The sequence below is a fragment of the Coregonus lavaretus genome (genome assembly GCF_964263955.1).
Source record: "Coregonus lavaretus genome assembly, chromosome: 28".
NCBI lineage: Eukaryota > Metazoa > Chordata > Actinopteri > Salmoniformes > Salmonidae > Coregonus > Coregonus lavaretus.
Window position 1 is genome coordinate 13791494 of NC_140015.1, and position 18520 is coordinate 13810013.

The 18520-nt window shown below is 48.2% G+C and overlaps 2 protein-coding genes across 2 annotated transcripts in view; both read right to left on the reverse strand.

Moving 5' to 3' along the window:
- Positions 1 to 280: 280 nt before the first annotated feature.
- LOC311103885 (uncharacterized protein) lies at positions 281 to 3047 on the reverse strand (the record flags this gene model as incomplete). Its single annotated transcript, XM_084145516.1, has 2 exons — positions 281 to 2790; positions 3033 to 3047. 2 exons carry the CDS (start codon positions 3045 to 3047, stop codon positions 2242 to 2244), a joined length of 564 nt encoding a protein of 187 aa, XP_084001642.1. The 3' UTR covers positions 281 to 2241.
- The window catches only part of LOC311103886 (SRC kinase signaling inhibitor 1-like), a gene marked incomplete at its 5' end in the record, with an annotated part of 50723 nt that continues 34887 nt past the window's right edge, over positions 2685 to 18520 (reverse strand). Inside the window, 11 exons of the mRNA XM_084145517.1 lie at positions 2685 to 3200; positions 7631 to 7762; positions 9728 to 10789; positions 10924 to 11013; positions 11655 to 11783; positions 13857 to 14003; positions 15646 to 15794; positions 15979 to 16255; positions 16504 to 16822; positions 17371 to 17518; positions 17966 to 18096. Coding sequence (XP_084001643.1) covers positions 3198 to 3200; positions 7631 to 7762; positions 9728 to 10789; positions 10924 to 11013; positions 11655 to 11783; positions 13857 to 14003; positions 15646 to 15794; positions 15979 to 16255; positions 16504 to 16822; positions 17371 to 17518; positions 17966 to 18096 — 2587 coding nt within the window. The remainder of the gene's footprint in view (positions 3201 to 7630; positions 7763 to 9727; positions 10790 to 10923; positions 11014 to 11654; positions 11784 to 13856; positions 14004 to 15645; positions 15795 to 15978; positions 16256 to 16503; positions 16823 to 17370; positions 17519 to 17965; positions 18097 to 18520) is intronic.

The following is an 18520-nucleotide window of genomic DNA, read 5'->3' on the forward strand; positions in this document are numbered from 1 at the left end:
AACAGTGACCTCCAGATGAACCTGTCTTCCCAGCCCTTTGTTATTACACTAGCCTTCAAACATGAAAACCAAAACCAATCTACCCACATCAAGCTGTTTGCACTTGACACCGGCCCCTTTCACAAGCAATTGTTTTCATCTCAATGCCACGATGAATCGATTTCACGCACTTGTCTACCGAACAACTGAAGAATTAACTGAATGAACTGTGTACGACTACACACGGCCATAAACCCCCTAGGCCGCCTTGGTGACGCATCACAGAAGAAATAGAGCTTCAGAGTGGTTGCTGGCGTAAGATTAACAGCAGGGAAACATTGACACGTCTTTGATGAAAGTCTGTTTTATCCTTATAACACTTCCAAGCTCTTAAGTCAGGAATGGAGCCGGTGATATTTTCGTAAGCACTCCGGTTTAAAGAGAGAACACTCATATACCCTGGATCTGCCTTCGTTTTATTACATGGACCAAATTATTCTCCATAACATCTATCACACAGAAAAAAGCAGCCATTTCCAGTGGCAACCTTACTATTGCACAACCAACAGCTGTGGGCTAAGCCAGCTTCTCTGTCAGGGGGAGGTCCAGTTAAACTTATTGTGGGTTTTAGCTAGAGCAAATATTGAAAATACACACAAGCCAAAATGAAACTCATTGTGCAGCATGTCTTGTAAATAATCAGAGGGGAGCTCCACCAGCTGGTCCATATCTCTGGTCCCTTTCAGAAGAGAATTCATTTGTGCTCTTGTTTCTCTCTCTAATGTTCTGTGTCTTTTAACCATTCAAATCAAATACTACCAAAAAGACTGCATTATCAAAACGGTGTGGGTTAATTCACGATCAGTGGTTCTACAGTCATGAAATAAAGAAATGGCCAATCTAGTCAAAAGTTATGACTCAATACAACTGGAGACTGTGCTTTCCATTAACAATTAGGTGGATCTCCGTCTCACTGGCGTGTTGGAGAGTGTGCATGCATCTATTGCTATATGCCTGTGCCTGATCACATGAGCGTGTGTTGAGTAAGGAGTGTAATCACTGCAGCAGGGAACGCCAGTCCAAGGCAAAACCCTTCAACTATGTATACGTCCTGATTGTCATACATCATTCATGTCTACTCATTCTACATTCTTTAACGATCCATTTCAATGTTTTGATGTATTTTTGTTTTCCTTTGTTCCCTTCTTCATGTACCAGCTCAGTCGTTAAAGAATTGATCTACTGTAATATCACATTACTGTTCCTATAATGTGCTATTGCGGGTGATAAAATTGTGTGCAGACTCTCAAATCAGAGGATTTCAACAAAAGCAGCTCCCTGGCTTTTTCTTCCATTGCCAAACTGCTGTGTTAATAGAGAACAAGGGTAAGAATGGAATCAGATACTGGAGAGAAGAGGCCTTAAGCCACTCCAGGGACATAGTATTGGATATACAGTGGAATGTACAGTCACATTGAATGGGAGCCGTTTCATTCAAGTAAGCTCTTTACAAAACAGGGACAACTATAGCACCAGTTTAGACTTCTACAGAGGTGATGCAATAAGTCTGAAATAAAGAAAGGAACAAACAGAAAACTGTCCCAGAATGGAAACCACCACCTTGGTTTAGCTTCGTTTTTCTCCACAGATTCACATTCTGCCAGGTGATGGAATAAGACTGGTATAACTCTGAACACACACGACTACTGTACTGTACTCGTTGATTATTGCAACTCTACTCTGTATAATATAAGTCACAGTCTAGATATTACATCTACTCCACTAAGGTTCCATCCAGTAAGATTTGGCAAATGGTGCGATGATGGACTGAGGGTTCATAAAGGACTGGCACTGTTTTTCTGTCCACCCAGACCAGATCAGACTGGAACAGACAAGGCAGTGGGAGAGAGAGAAGGCCAAGGCCCATCTTTGAGCTCTCTCTCTGGGGGTCTGGGGAACAGTCAGTACTACTGAGTGGGAGAGCCACAGAGGAACCACCAGACTGTCCAAGGAGGAGTGCAGTGCACCTCCACTTAATGTCTCATCAACTCTTGTACTGTATAATTAGAGATATGTGAAGATTATGGCTGCTGGACTGAGACCAAGAGCAGCAAAGTGACACTCAGAAAGTAAACTCTGAGAAATACCTACAGATATTCTGGGGAACTCCCCACTGATATGTTTTGCTTGTTTTGCTTGTTTTGCTCTTCAGTTTTGGCATGTGATGGTGCTCCTCCTCTTTCTCATCCATCCTCTTGTACTTCACTGTGAGTTGCTAGGGGAGACAGGCTTGGGCAGGGTCTTGCTGCCACGCTCCTTGTAGCTGTTGGAGCCGGAGTACTGCAGGCTGCGGCCACCAGGTTTGAGCCCCAGGGAGGAGAGGTTGAGGGAGGTCAGGGGGGTCGGGGAGGAGGGCGAGGAGGAGGGGGTGGGGGTGGTGGAGGTGGGGGAGGTGGAGGAGGAGGAAGAGGAGGTGGTGGTTGAGGTGGAGGTGGAGTTGGAGGAGCGGCCGTTGGCCAGGGGCAGGGAGGAGGCGCGCTGCTGCTCACGGAGGAGGCGGTGTTGGCGGAAGGTGGAGGAGAGGAGCAGGGCCTCGGCGTTCAGGCTGGAGGCTGACAGGCTGGCCAGCAGGGCTTTGGCCTGGTTGGAGGAGGCTGTCAGGGAAGACAGCGCTCCCTCCTGGGGATACTTCCTTAGACCCGGGGCGAACACAGCCGAGGCCGAGCTGGAGGAGGGCAGGCGGCCGGAAAAACTGTCAGCTTTGGTGCCTGACAGGAGGGGCTCAATACTGCTGCTGCTGTTCCCAAGGGCCTATGGGTCAGACCCAGGGACAGACCAGGAACAGGGAGAATTGGGGAAAATTGGAAATGTTTCAGGGGGAAAAAGATAAATGAAAAAAGAGAGAACAGTCATATAGTTGGTAGTGGTCCCCGACAGCACCCTTCCATTCACACAGACATGCACATTCACAAACATACAGAACACACACAGGGTAGATATCCTGTGTATTGTGGGGTCAATGTAGGACGTGAGAGGGTACAGGAGTCAGAGACTCTGCCAATACCCATGTTAAGCCAACAGAGGGGAGGGGGGCTTAAGGGGGTGGACTAGGAGTAGCAGGGGATGGGGTGGGGAGTCAGATGCAGCTCTGTAGTCAGGTGGTTGGTGATGAGGAGGAGTCTGGAGAGGACAGGCACGGGCACAGGCTTGTCCCTCACTCACTGTGCAGGGTCAGAGGTCACAGAGGAGCAGGTGGAGGGGCAGGCCGGGTGGCACAGGGTGGCCCAGGAGTATCACACAGGTGACAGGGTGGTGGGTGAGGTGGTGGTGGTGCCCCAGGAACAGGTGGTGTAAAGAGGCACAGGCAGGGTGGGGTGAGGAAGGAGGGGTGAGAGGTGGGGGGTGAGGGAGGAGGGGTGAGATGAGAACAAGAGACAAACACAGGAAATTCAGGTTAGTATCAGCAGATGTTGATGCTAGCCAAGAGTGCCAACTACACAGAATGGAGGTTAAAAACCGACAATACATATTTTTTTTGTGTTATGATACCAACAGTCTGAAGTGAAAATGTAACAGAAGTGTACAGGGGTTATTACACTGCTGTTTTCCGTTACTGTTTTGACAGTTTTTTTTAATGGACGTCCAAGTCATTAAAAATGCAAAACACGTTAAATGAACAGCATCACATTCCCCTTTGTGTGATGCTGGAGTACACCAGTAGATGGCGCTGTGTTGGCAGTGAGACATTGTGGTGACACTGTGGACATTATACAGTATATGGTGTGTATTGTCTGTAAAAGCAGTCTGCCAGCAGCCAGTCTCTCTCATAGAGGAAGGCTGGAGGCATGTGGCAGACCCAGTGGCAGTGCCAGGGCATTGGCAGAAGACAGGCAGTGCCAAACACTACCAGATCTATGCCAGAGCACGAATGTGTGAGGGTCCCCTACTCTGTGATCAGTCCTACATCAGTGCCACTGGCTGATGACACCTGTCTAGACATCTGTGCTTGTGGCTGGGGGATGAGAGGTGTAACGTGAAGGAAGAGTCTGATGTAACCATCCCAGACACTGGGAGAGAGCAATAACTCTGCATACCAGGTTTTATATCAAAGGTCATCGTTTATTTAGAGGTGACTTTGACTACACCGATCAAATAGACTAACTTAAATTCTATCCACGATAGCAAATAATTTGCTCTTGAATAACATATGGCGAAAGTTCTCCTCCACAATGTTCCAAAAAAAGGCCACCCACTATTTCTGAGAGAGGTTTCTACTCTACCCTGCATGTTGAGTGGTTGGAGGGTGTTAGTGTGGGGATAGAGGGGTTTCGTTCTGTGTGGTTGGTTGGACAGCAGGTGCGTGTTGTGTGGCCTCTGAGGCTTTAACCTACTCTGTTGGCTGGTGCTCCAGTACCTCTGGTGCTGTTCCTTCTGCCTGAGGACACCCTCTCTCTCTCCTCTCTCTCAAGCCTGGCTACCGCAACATTTATTCTGGTCTGTTAGTGCGGTAAAATAGCCTCCTCTCATCTCCGGAAGCTCAGAGCTGCCTGCCAAAAGACTGTCTCGTGGGACTGGCCTTTACTACCCCCCCCCCCCTTAACTAGCCTGCTTCACAGCCAGAAGTAATAAGAAGCAAAATGGAAATGGGAAATGGAAATCGAGGCTTGCGGTATGAAAAGGATTCCCATTGTCATGGCCTCCTTGATCTGCGCCAAGGCAAACGGAGCGAAATGGTGGCTTTGAACTGTCTGTTCTTATAATAGCTCAGTGATTTAAAAAATGCTCTCACGCCTGGAACGCTCTGACGTGATGTCTCCTGGTACTGTAGCAATGCCAAACAACAAGCGCAGGCACAACGGCACTGAGTATCATCTCACAATGCCCTGTTCAGTCTCTCTCACACACACACACAGAGAAAACACATAGTACAGACAGATAACACAAATATGAAAGCTTTCCCACCACCAATAACGTCTATTCATAACACCACTGAGGATATAAGCAGAAAAGAGACAAAAAGAGAAAGATAGGAATATGAAAGGAGAGAGTGATGGCCGGAGAGAGAGAGGGTCAATGTAAGAGTTTGGGGTCAGGAGTCATCTCTGGGGAGGGGAGAAGAGAAGAGACCTCTTTACCTTCAGCTGTGGCTCCAGTAGAGAGGACAGCCACGGTGGGCATGTCTGGGTGGGTGTCAGTCAAAACAACAGCATCAGTAGGGAGTGGGGCAACTAACTTACAACTCCATGGGAGTGGGGCAACTAACTTACAACTCTATGGGAGTGGGGCAACTAACTTACAACTCTATGGGAGTGGGGCAACTAACTTACAACTCTATGGGAGTGGGGCAACTAACTTACAACTCTATGGGAGTGGGGCAACTAATTTATAACTCTATGGGAGTGGGGCAACTAACTTACAACTCTATGGGAGTGGGGCAACTAACTTACAACTCTATGGGAGTGGGGCAACTAACTTACAACTCTATGGGAGTGGGGCAACTAACTTACAACTCTATGGGAGTGGGGCAACTCACTTACAACTCTATGGGAGTGGGGCAACTAACTTACAACTCTATGGAAGTGGGGCAACTAACTTACAACTCTATGGGAGTGGGGCAACTAACTTACAACTCTATGGGAGTGGGGCAACTAACTTACAACTCTATGGGAGTGGGGCAACTAACTTACAACTCTATGGAAGTGGGGAAACTAACTTACAACTCTATGGGAGTGGGGAAACTAACTTATAACTCTATGGGAGTGGGGCAACTAACTTACAACTCTATGGGAGTGGGGCAACTAACTTACAACTCTATGGGAGTGGGGCAACTAACTTACAACTCTATGGGAGTGGGGCAACTAACTTACAACTCTATGGAAGTGGGGCAACTAACTTACAACTCTATGGGAGTGGGGCAACTAACTTACAACTCTATGGGAGTGGGGCAACTAACTTACAACTCTATGGGAGTGGGGCAACTAACTTACAACTCTATGGGAGTGGGGAAACTAGTGGGGCACCTTAAAGCTCTATGGGTCAACTAACATGGTTGGTGGATAGGTACCTGGCTGGCACAGTAGCCTGGGCAGTATAGTATAGGTATATCTGACAGTGTTGAGGTGGAGTAACGAGAGAAGACAGACATCCATGGCATGTGCTGCCCATACAAACAGCCTGCTGTCAGTCATTGAGTAGTGGGGAGATTGACATCTGCGATTGAAGCCATATGTTGATTCAAAATGCTCTGAAATGGGTTTAGTAATGTCTTTGTTACTGTTGTTGGCGCTATCCTAACTGATGGCTTGGTGCTGACTCTGAGGGAGATTGTTTTGAGCGTCTTTCCTTCTTTGGACGAGGGATAGTTTTTTCACACAGCCTCTTTTCAGTGTAATTGTTTGCAACAGTCTGCGGACAAAGGGAGCGCGCTGAGATCCTGTCTCCTCATTCTGAAATAATGGGATTCATTTTCCTCTCAGTGGGCTAGAAGGAGGCCACTCCAACCCTACAGCTTTCCAAAAACACACAGAGTGGAAGTAGAGGGAGGGAACGAGAGGCACACAGGGGGAGAGAGAGAGGAAGATAGAGGTGGGAAAAGAGAGACAGCAAAATTGAGAGAACAAGAAATAAAAGGGATGAAAACAATGAAGGAATAAAATGAAGGAAGAGAGAGAAAGCGAGCGAGAGCTGAAGGGAGCACACTGAGGGGAAGCACTGTGCGCTTCATATTGAATAATCAGTGATTACACTGACACAACTGGGTACTGATTAGCCTCAGCCTACACTGGGAGACAAGGGAATTAGAGACATTCCTCCCATGCTTATATAGCTATATTATATAGCCTATATAGCTACTAGGCAGCACAGTCTAACAACTCTCTCTCTCTCTCTCTCTCTCTCTCTATATATATATATATATATATATATATATATATATATATATTATATATACATGGATCTCTCTTTGTCTCTCCCTACATCTCTCTCTCTCTCTCTCTCTCTCTCTCTCTCTCTCTCTCTCTCTCTCTCTCTCTCTCTCTCTCTCTCTCAATTCAAAGGGCTTTATTGGCTTCTCTCTCTCTCTCTCTCTCTTTCACACTCTCATCCCCCTCTCGCTCTTGATCCACACGAATGGCTCCTTCTCTGAATTCCCTATCAAAGTATTTTTAGCGCGGAGAGGGGGTTTAGGTGCACTTCAGTGCTCCTGTATTTTTCAAATAACATTGACATTAAAGCTTACTTCATTGACATGACTCCTGACAGCACTAGAGAAGAAAGTTCTCTCTCAGCTTGACTTTGTTCTGACACGTCTGAACAGTTCCATTTCCCTGTCTCCCCTGGGCCACCTTGCATCTCTAACTTATAACCCAACATGCGCCAAAACCTTCAGGTCCCTAGTGCACTACACTATCTATTCTGTACACTAGCTATATCCCCTTTTCCAAACAGGACCCTAGTAGTAGTATTAGCTCTGGCTAATCCATAGACGGTCTATGGATTAAGAAGTCGCTCCAAGATATGTAGGTACACCTCCAATACAGCAGTGGAATAAGCTACCTTGTGCAGGGGTATCGTCTCAGTGGGAGTGTGACCAGAAGGTAGGGTATGGGGTCGGTTAGGTAGGGGGATGATCAGTCTGACTAGAATACAGTACCTGCTGCTGGCCCTTGAGGAAGTCCTCCCTCTTGCCAGTTTTGGTCTTCTCTGTGCTGCTCTGCTGCAGGTGCTTCAGTCTGGAAGCAGCCGAAGAGTGGACTTTACCCACAGCTGAAGAGCTGTTCCCTCCCTGGAGAAGGAGAGAAGGAGAGAAGGAGAGGAGGGCATGGGGGAATAGACAAAAGAAGAGGAAGAGGAGAGATGGGGAGAGAAGGGGAGTGAAGGGGAGAGAAGGGGAGAGAAGGGGAGAGAAGGGGAGAGATGGGGAGAGAAGGGGAGAGAAGGGGAGAGATGGAGAGAGAAGGGGAGAGAAGGGGAGAGAAGGGGAGAAATGGGGAGAGATGGGGAGAGATGGGAGTATGAGTGTCACAGAACACTAACAGATTGACATTTCATTCCTTGTAATCAGACATATACCAACTCAATAGAAGCGCTCACCCAGTAAGCCCGCAGGCTGCTGAAAGCCCTAAGATCAGGGTGTACACTATATTCTCGCTGATATAACTCCCTATCATCCACCCCACTGACTTTCACTATATCACTATATCACCATATCACTATATCACTACACACAGGCTGCAGCGCTACAGAAGATCTGACAAACAGGAGAATATGGAAATGTACAATTCAAAGTGGTGTTGCGTAGCGTGGCTGCACCAGGGGCTCCATCATATGATGTCGTCGTCTCAATCATTTTCTCTACCTCTAATATGCAAAAAGAAAATACGCACTCACTCACCAACACACGCACGCCCATCCTATCTACTCCCCAACCCCCTCCACACATGCACATTAGCTAAGAGGAAAGGCAGTGCATATGATTACAGGAGACAGAGTGCCCAGTATGGTATGCTAATATGAGTCATTCGGGGGTAAAGTAGGGAACCTGGATGAAGGATCTGATTGGCCTAATGAGACCCAGTTAAAGGCAGTGGTGGTTACAGTACTGAGGGTGATGCAAGAAGGCGTGAAAACTCTGCAACTCCACACCAATCCCACACCAACCCCACACCAACCCCATGCCAACCCCATGCCAAGCCCATGCCAAGCCCATGCCAAGCCCATGGGACCTGTTTCTCCAGTTGAATGGCAAGGAGAAGAAATGGTCCCTGACAGCCAGCCCTACTGCAGCTTGGTACTCATGGATGGAGTTGGAGTGGGTGAGAGTTTATCTACACACAGAGACAACATGGTGGTCCGTGCTACACTCTACCTCTTCACCTGTCCGTCTCTATCTCTCTATCTATCATCATTATTCATTTTGGGAGCTTTACAAAGTATCTTGACCTAAAGGTGACGTGACAAACTCAGACTCCCAGCATGCAACGAGCCCTCTGAGGTCTGGTCTGCCCTGTGCTAATGAATTACAATGGGATAATGAAAACAACAGTTTGTGTCTGTATTCAGTTTCAGACCAATTTGGAAACCAGTCTCAACATTTAGTTTGTCGATAAGCCTAAAGACTGTTCAAGGTAAAGCTGTAATAGTTGATGATGCAGGTAACTGGTCATTGATTACAGAGACGAGAGAAGCAGCAAAGTGCAATGAGAAGACAAGACAAAGACGTGAAGAGAGGGGGGAAATAAAGAGGGGAGCGAAAGAGAAATGACAGTTTATTGCAGCAGAGATTGGACTTGCCCTGGTTTACAGAGTCGAAACAGTAGAACAATAAAAAGACAATTAACAGCCCCTCTCCAAGAGGGCAGTAGCCCCAATACTAATCACAGTACAGAGAAGGAGAGCATCTGTTGCGGGCCCCTTTGAGTTGAACTGATTAAAGATTTAAAGCCTTCAGCATTTAAAGCATTCTGTTTGGACGGCCAAAATCTACCAGTTTTCACAGGGAGCAGACAACAGATTACTTCTATGTGGGAATTGGCAGGTAGAGAGGTTCAATGGAGGTGTGAGGTATAACTCCACGTGAGGTTGGTACGTTATGTGCAGTCAGGTAGGAGTGAATTGGAGGAAGACAATATAACGCTTCAGCAGAAACTGCAACACGAACACTTAAAGCCAAAAAGAGAGAAGAGGATAGAGAGAAGTGAGTGCATGCCCTCCAAAGAGCAGAGTCTATGCAGGGGTGCATGTTATAGACCTTGGTCATCATGGCAGGAGTGAAGGAGGGTTTGGGCTTTGGTGGGACTGGGGGCTTCTTGGTCTCTGGGGTGCTGGTGCCAGGCGTCTGGGCTGGGTCTGGAGCCTCTGACAGGGCGGTGTCAGTGGGGAGTGTGGGGGGGGAGAGGTGAACTGTGGTGGGATGGCCACTGAGCTCCAGCAGGGTGTGCTCCAGCTCGCGGATGGTCTCCTCCAGGCTGTCCAGCCTCCTGTAGGTGCTGCTCCTGATGTCCTGTCCCCGCTTCCAAGGGTTCTGTCCCTGTCCTTCCCTGGCCTGGCTCTCCTCAAAACCTGCAGACACATTGGGTTTCACTGCTACTTCTGCAGAGTCCTTACTGGGCTCCGGAAGGGTGGCTAGAATGCGCTCTCTTCCACTGCTGTGAGGTAGTGTCAGGTTCCTTTCACCTGTTTCCACCCCTCTCCTCAGAGCCTCTCTCAGAGAGTCCTGCTGCTCAGGGGAGAGAGTGATCCTGGAACCCAGGAGACTGGGGCTGCTGCTCAGGCTGCTGTGAGAAGGTCCTGCTCTGGGCTTGGGGACCGCCTTGGATGACCCTGTGTCCTCCACCCTGCCCAGCAGTAACTGCAGCTGCCTGTAGGCCTCTCTGACCGTCACAGTCTCCCTGAAGAATACCAGTAGTGGAGCCCCACACAGACAGGCTTCAGTGGTTCTCTCTGAAGGCTGAGGTGGGATGGTGAGTGTCTGTAAAGCCTCTCCCATGGTCCTGCTGAGCTCCTGGGCCTCCGAGGGTGACATCACCCTCACCTCCAGCTCAGTCAGCACCAAGGACAGCTCCTCTCTCTCCTCCCTCTCTTCCTCCTTCTCAAAGGACTCCTGGATTCTCAGCTTCCCCCGCCGAGAGGGCTTCCTCTGGGCCTGGCTGACAGGATCCTTCCCTTTAGAGACCTGGATCTGGGGGACTGTCTGATGGTCCTGTGTCAAGTCTCTGACAAAGCCTTCTGAGGGAGAGAGTGGAACTGACACGCACTCTGTCAACACAATCCGGGGGACTGGAGAGAAGGACGGACCAGGAAAGGCCATGCTCTGTGCATGTAAAACAAAATGGGTGAATAGAAGTAATATTCCAACATACATTAATTAAGATAAAATATGATTATTTTCTAAACAGTGTAATGGTAATTGAGTGGTTATAAAATACTTCTTATTAGGGCACTAACCTGTGAGTGTGATGCCAGTATGCTGGAAGTGCATTCTGAGCTGCCCTGCTTCCACTGTAGGCCAGAGCAGTCCAACGATGCTCTAGACAGCTGGTAGACACAGTGTAGAGTTTCACAACTGTTCACACACACACACGCACTCACACACACTTACACGCTCTCACACACACCCACACGCACACACACATCCATGCACTTCAGAGCACTGCAATCAACACAGAGAGTCACTAGTCACAGGAGTGTTTGTGTGTATCTGTGAGTGATCACTCCATCAGTTCGTGAGTGTGTGTTGGTACAGGATGTGTGAGGGGAGGGCAGCTGTAGAGATGGTGTTGTCTGGAGACAGTGTGTTTAGGGGTGTGTTCTGGTAGTGTAGAACAGGGGGAGTGCTGGACCAAGGGGCTGCATTTAAAACAATAGTACAACCTCCTTTACTATCCCTACAACACCAAGCAGAATAGGGTCAGTGTACAGTCTGTGTGCTGGTGAGCAGCTGCTGTGTGTGACAGGAGAACCTGTGGAGAGCACTCTGCAGGTAGAGACAAAGGTGAGGATGGGACTGTGTACTCTGGGAGGGGGGTAGAGATCAGGGATGGAACATGGGAGTGTGTGTTTGAGGGAGGGGGTAGAGGGGTGGAAGTGTTAGTTCGAGGAGGGCAAGGAGGAAGTTGAGGGCAGTCTCAGGAAGCAGCAGTCCACACAAGCCCTCGCGAGGTCAGGGAGGGCGTTACCTTGGTGCACTGTGCCCCTGGGGGCCATAGGTCGAGGCTGGAGGGAGGCACGCTGGTCCTGCTGCGTGGGGCACTGGGCGGGGACAGGGGAGGGGGGTGGCTGAGCCCGAGGGGGGCTCTCTGAAACAGCTGGCCAGGGGAAGGGTAGGAGGGAGGGGAGGGTGGTAGTTGAAATAATGCAAATAATGGTTAAATTAGGATAAGTCATCCATAATATCAACATAAGTGATCATAACTGGTCTATCTAAAATTACAGTAAAAAAATATATATATCTGTCCCATTTATTGTTTCACTGTGGCCAGCAGGGCAACAGAAAGACAAACACACAACCCAAGGCTCCATTTTGTCCATGTGGCCAGGCTGGGTTGTCTGTGAGCTCTGGGTGACACGCTGTGTGTGTGTGTGTGTGACTAAGCTGTGTGATCTGCAGTAATCTGGGCCCACAGTGACTGGAGCTCTCTGTCCCAGTGAGGAGGCCTGGGGTGTGGAGGACATATGGCACCTGCTGCTTTGGCGTGACCATCCACTCTAACACACCAAGCAGCCAGCTAATGAGGCCTACAACCAGGGGCGGTGTGTTCAATAGGGCGATATGGGCGACGCACTGCCAAACAGGAAAAAGAAGGGATTTTTTTTCTAATCAATTATATCACGGCAACAGTAGTTATCAGTGTTGTAATCTAGACGTCTGATCTGCCACAGTGCCACTAAATGTCCAATCAGGCTAAAGTCGTGCTTCAAATGGCCCCCCCCCCTTTTGGGGCGATTTCAGTCAGGTTGAAAATCGCCCAGAAGTCTGTCATAGACTCCCATGTAAAATCTATTTTTTTCAAATATCAGAGCTTTCAATACAATCTCTATGGGTTTCTGAGGGCTTGCACTTACGCGCTTTCGTCATACGTAACAAAACCATGAACGTAACTAAGAAAAGAGCGGGTAGCAGCGTCAATCAATTCACTATTACTGTCAAAATGGCTAGGCTTCAGTGCAACTCGATTGTGTCTTTGAAAGAAGTTCCTTTTTGTCGGCGAACAAATGAAGATAAATTGGCAACGAAACAATTAGGACCTCCCAGACCAAATTTAATAATTCAACAGGTTTCTACTAAAGGGGGGAAGTCCTACACCCGAGGATTTTCCAAAAATTGGTACGAACGAAAAACCTGGCTAGCAGGCTGCGATGTAGCTAATGCAGTCTTCTGCTACCCCCTGCTTACTCTTTCACCCTGAAGGCGGCACGGCAGACAGCACCGCTTGGACAGCGACTGGTGTGTAACGGACATGCACCATCTTTCAGGAAAGATTAAGAAACATGAGCTGTCAAAGACCCACATGGATAGCTGTTTGAGATTGTCTGCTTTGGGGAGAGTGAACATTCCCACTCAACTGGATGAGGGATACAGGCTAGCTGTCCGCCGCCACAACGATGAGGTTAGTGTTGATAATCACAAGTTTACTGGAGAACTGAAACTGACAAGGCTGACAAGATAGGACCCTTTTGTCCATTGTTATTGGATAGGAACAGAACTTATAACCAGCTCCTGACCTAAATAGATCTTAGCACAACATTTTACTCAACATATCATATTCCATATTCACTATAACAAATATATTTACTACGACATTAGCAAGAACCGCCACATCCTCAGCCGGCTAATCCAGTGTGTGAAGTTTTGCGGAGTGTTTGAGTTAGCTTTGCGAGGCAAAGATGAAACTGAGGGCTCCACCAACCCTGGTAAGCCAACACTTTTGAGATCAGTCAATAAATGCTTCTGGTATTGACTTATATGCTGCCCCTGTCTTCATGTTGTTGCTGGACATATCTTTTTTAAAATGTGTGTAGGTCACCTAAATCATCAGAAAAATTGCCCCCCCTGAGAATTTTTTCAGGAGCCGCCACTGCCTACAACGGTCGTGAGTGTGTATCACTGTGTGTGTGTGTGTGTGTGTGTGTGTGTGTGTGTGTGTGTGTGTGTGAGTGTGTGTGTGTGTGTGTGTGTGTGTGTATGTGTGTGTGTGTATGGGCATGTGTAGCTACAAGCTCTAGGGAAAATTAGGGAAGCGGAGGAAGTGTCATTTTTCAGTAACATTACCCATTCCCTGCACCCTTACCTAAAATCCTTCAGGGACCACTTATACTAATACTATATAATCTCTGCTAACACTATTAATACACTATTTATGAAGCTGGTATACCAGTACCTCCAGTTCAGCAGCGATCTTGTCCTCCTCTCCCTCCTTGTCTCCAGAGGCGATAGTGGGAGGGGTGGACGCAGGACGGGGGTTTTCAGACACTGTCCGTCGTAGCTTCACATGGGGCTTCTGTGCTTCTGCCTCCTCTGTCTCCGACTTTCCCACACATACATAGAGGAGATCAGAAACTAGGCAGGAGGTTTGTGTGTGTGTGTGTGTTTGTGTGTGTGTGAGTGCGTGTGTGTGTTTGTGTGAATATACAGTGCCTTGCAAAAGTATTCATCCCCCTTGGCATTTTTCCTATTTTGTTGCATTACAACCTGTAATTTAAATTGATTTTTATTTGGATTTCATGTAATGGACATACACCAAATTGGTGAAGTGAAATGAAAAAAATAACTTGTTTCAAAAGATTCTAAAAAATAAATAACGGAAAAGTGGTGCGTGCATATGTATTCACCCCTTTTGCTATAAAGCCCCTAAATAAGATCAACCAATTACCTTCAGAAGTCACATAATTAGTTAAATAAAGTCCACCTGTGTGCAATCTAAGTGTCACATGATCTCAGTATATATACACCTGTTCTGAAAGGCCCCAGAGTCTGCAACACCACTAAGCAAGGGGCACCACCAAGCAAGCGGCACCGTGAAGACCAAGGAGCTCTCCAAACAGGTCAGGTACAAAGTTGTGGAGAAGTACAGATCAGGGTTGGGTTATAAAACATATCAGAAACTTTGAACATCCCACGGAGCACCATTAAATGCAGTATTAAAAAATTGAAAGAATATGGCACCACAACAAATCTGCCAAGAGAGGGCCGCCCACTAAAACTCACGGACCAGGCAAGGAGGGCATTATTCAGAGAGGCAACAAAGAGACCAAAGAAAACAGCAGAGATTGGAGTATCTGTCCATAGGACCACTTTAAGCCGTATACTCCACAGAGCTGGGCTTTATGGAAGAGTGGCCAGAAAAAAGCAAATGCTTTAAGAAAAAAATAAGCAAAAGGCATGTGGGAGACTCCCCAAACATAAGGAAGAAGGTACTCTGGTCAGATGAGACTAAAATTGAGCTTTTTGGCCATCAAGGAAAACGCTATGTCTGGCGCAAACCCAACACCTCTCATCACCCTGAGAACACCATCTCCACAGTGAAGCATGGTGGTGGCAGCATCATGCTGTGGGGATGTTTTTCATCGGCAGGGACTGGGAAACTGGTCAAAATTGAATGATGACGCTAAATACAGGGAAATTCTTGAGGGAAACCTGTTTCAGTCTTCCAGAGATTTGAGACTGGGACGGAGGTTTACCTTCCAGCAGGACAATGACCCTAAGCATACTGCTAAAGCAACACTTGAGTGGTTTAAGGGGAAACATTTAAATGTCTTGGAATGGCATAGTCAAAGCCCAGACATCAATCCAATTGAGAATCTGTGGTATGACTTAAAGATTGCTGTACACCAGCGGAACCCATCCAACTTGAAGGAGCTGGAGCAGTTTAAAAATCCCAGTGGCTAGATGTGCCAAGCTTATAGAGACATTCTCCAAGAGACTTGCAGCTCTAATTGCTGCAATGGGTGGCTCTGTAAAGTATTGACTTTGGGGGGGTGAATAGTTATGCACGCTCAAGTTTTCTGTTTTGTTGTCTTATTTCTTGTTTGTTTCACAATAAACATATTTGGCATCTTCAATGTGGTAGGCATGTTGTGTAAATCAAATGATACAAACCCCCCAAAAATCCATTTTAATTCCAGGTTGTAAGACAAGCCACTGTACATCCATGCCTCATGCTCTGTCACCTTCAGGCTCTTGCCGGGGATAAGGGTCTCTCCGCTGCGGGTTGTCAGGCCAGACGGGGATGATGGGAAGCTGCGTCGAGGTGGCGGGGGAGGGGGCGACTTCGAGGGCTTCTCTGTGCGATACCGAGTCACCGTCAGCTGCTCTACATCTGTGGCAGGGAGGGCAGTACCATGGGCACCCGTTAGAGAACAGGACAAAGTACATTCACAGCCATCACTAACACATTCATGAGCTGAGTATGTGACAAAACACTGCTGCCCATCAGTACATCAAAACCCCCAATGCTCTACTGTTACCTCTGTTGGGTAAGGGGAGGTCTGATGTATCCTTACCAGAGCCACGTCTGGAGCCAGGCTCCTTCCCCGAGAGCTTGTGTGTAGCATGCTGGGGCTTGGTAGGGCGGTGCTCTGGGGTCCCTCCCCCGCTCTGGGGGGTCTGAGACTGGGAGGGCGTGTTGGAGGAGGGCTTGTTGATCTGCTTGGCAGCAAAGTCCAGGTCTGGGATGGCCTTCATCAGTTCAGCCTGGGTCTCCTCCAGCAGACGGTTGATGTCTTGAGCACTGTACTGGGTCAGACTGGCCCGCTTCTCCTCCCAGTCCCGCTCTGCTGCCTGGGAAGGGGGAACCATAGAGAGAGATATCACAGTGAGGGATACTGTATATGCACGCAGACACACACACACACAGACACAGACACAGACACACACACTCACTCATGCACATGTGCAGACATCCACACTTGTAGACTCACTCATGCCTACTCACACTCACCTCCAACTCCCATATATACTGTATCATCATACCAATGCCACACTCGGAAAACTACAGACTGGAATGGAGTAACAGAAGGGTTCCTTACCAGTCGAACCTCCACAGACACAGCCTTATCAGCAGCAGCGCGGTTGGCCAGCTCTTCCAGGGCCCGACCCTTGTGAGGCACAGGGGGGTGGTTGTCCCTGTGGGGGCCAGAGGAGGGGTTGCTGTGCCCATGGCCGTGACTGTGACTATGACTGTGGCTGGAATGGGGGCTCCAGTTTGACAGGCTGCTGCCGCCCCTCAGGTCACTGAGGTTGAGAGGGGGGCTGGTGGGCATGTCAAAGTCAGAACTCTTACGGAAGTCCTCACTGCTGTGCCTGGGGAAGTCCTCCTGCTTCTTCCATACGCCCTCGTTCACTTGCCTGACCACACAAACACAGCCAATGTCAGGCGATGCCAGTAAAGTCTGTATATCGGCCATTATGTGTTCAGTGCTGTTGTGCTGTGGCTAGACAATGCAGGCTCTGAGTTACACTTCGTTCAATTACCTGTGATGTTGGATCAGTGTTGATGTATCAATGATGGTCAGTGTGTGGCGGGCCGTAGCCTACCTGCGCATGGTGGTCACTGGTCAGTGTGTTGGGTCGTACCTGCGCATGGTGGTCAGTATGTTGGGTCGTACCTGCGCATAGTGGTCACTGTGTTGGGTCGTACCTGCACATGGTGGTGAGTGTGTTGGGTCGTACCTGCACATGGTGGTCAGTGTGTTGGGTCGTACCTGCGCATGGTGGTCAGTGTGTTGGGTCGTACCTGAGCATAGTGGTCAGTGTGTTGGGTCGTACCTGCGCATGGTGGTCAGTGTGTTGGGTCGTACCTGAGCATAGTGGTCAGTGTGTTGGGTCGTACCTGCGCATGGTGGTCAGTGTGTTGGGTCGTACCTGAGCATAGTGGTCAGTGTGTTGGGTCGTACCTGCGCATGGTGGTCAGTGTGTCAGTGACGCTCTTGCAGCGTTTCAGCAGGGCGTCCAGTCTGTGTGGCTCCTCCTTCAGGAACTTGACGGCCTCCACCTCCACCCTCAACACCACCCGCATCTTACTCTGCAGACTGGGGAACTGGTCTGGAGGGGGACAGGGAGAGAGAGGCGACGCTACATATTATCATCTCAGGAGTCACAATGGGAGTCTGATTTCTGAGAGTGGTGATTGTGATATCTGGATGTTTGAGACTGATGTGTGTCTGTGATTGACTATCTGAGAGTGATTGACAGCAAGTCAGTGCCTACAGTGTGTCTGTGAGTGATCAGTGTATCAGACCCACAGGAGGTTGGTGGCATCTTAATTGGGGAGAACGGGCGCGTGGTAATGGCTGGAGCGGAATTAGTGGAATGGTATCAAATACATCAAACACATGGTTTCCATGGTTTCCAGGTGTTTGATGTCATTCTATTTACTCCGTTCCAGCCATTATTATGAGCCGTCCTCCCCTCAGCAGATTCCTGTGATCAGACCCTGTCAATGTGTCTGTGAGTGATCAGTGTATCAGACTGAATCTGTGAGTGACTCACTCTTGAGCTCTGTGAGTGTCTCTCCTAGTTTCCTCAGCAGCGAGGCCTTCTCCTCCAGCTCCTGAACCGTCACCAGCTTGTGATTGACAGCCGAATCCTTCTGGATATCCTCCACTGACTTCTCCAGATCACTGGACAGACAACACAGGAGAGACGTGTTAACCTAAGACCTTCACAGTTAACATGAAAACGTTCATGTTATGAAGACTGTAATGTTCTACTGTGAATGACCATACAACTGTGGTGTGTGAGGAAGTGAGAGAACCACAAGGGCGATGGAGAGACATACACACAGTCTGGACACACACACGTACACATGAACGTGGAACACACACACACACACACATACACAAGCTGACGAAGCAAAACTACTAATGAAAACCCAACTTAATGATGTCAAATAAATCAGCCTGAAGCCATACGGCCAATCAAAATGGTATGAATAATTAAATTAAAGAAAATGACCATATTAGAACCTCAATTATCTTAATGATGTTAATTCTTTCTTTTTTAATCATGTGAATAGATTTTGTCAGTCAGTAAATCAGTTAATCA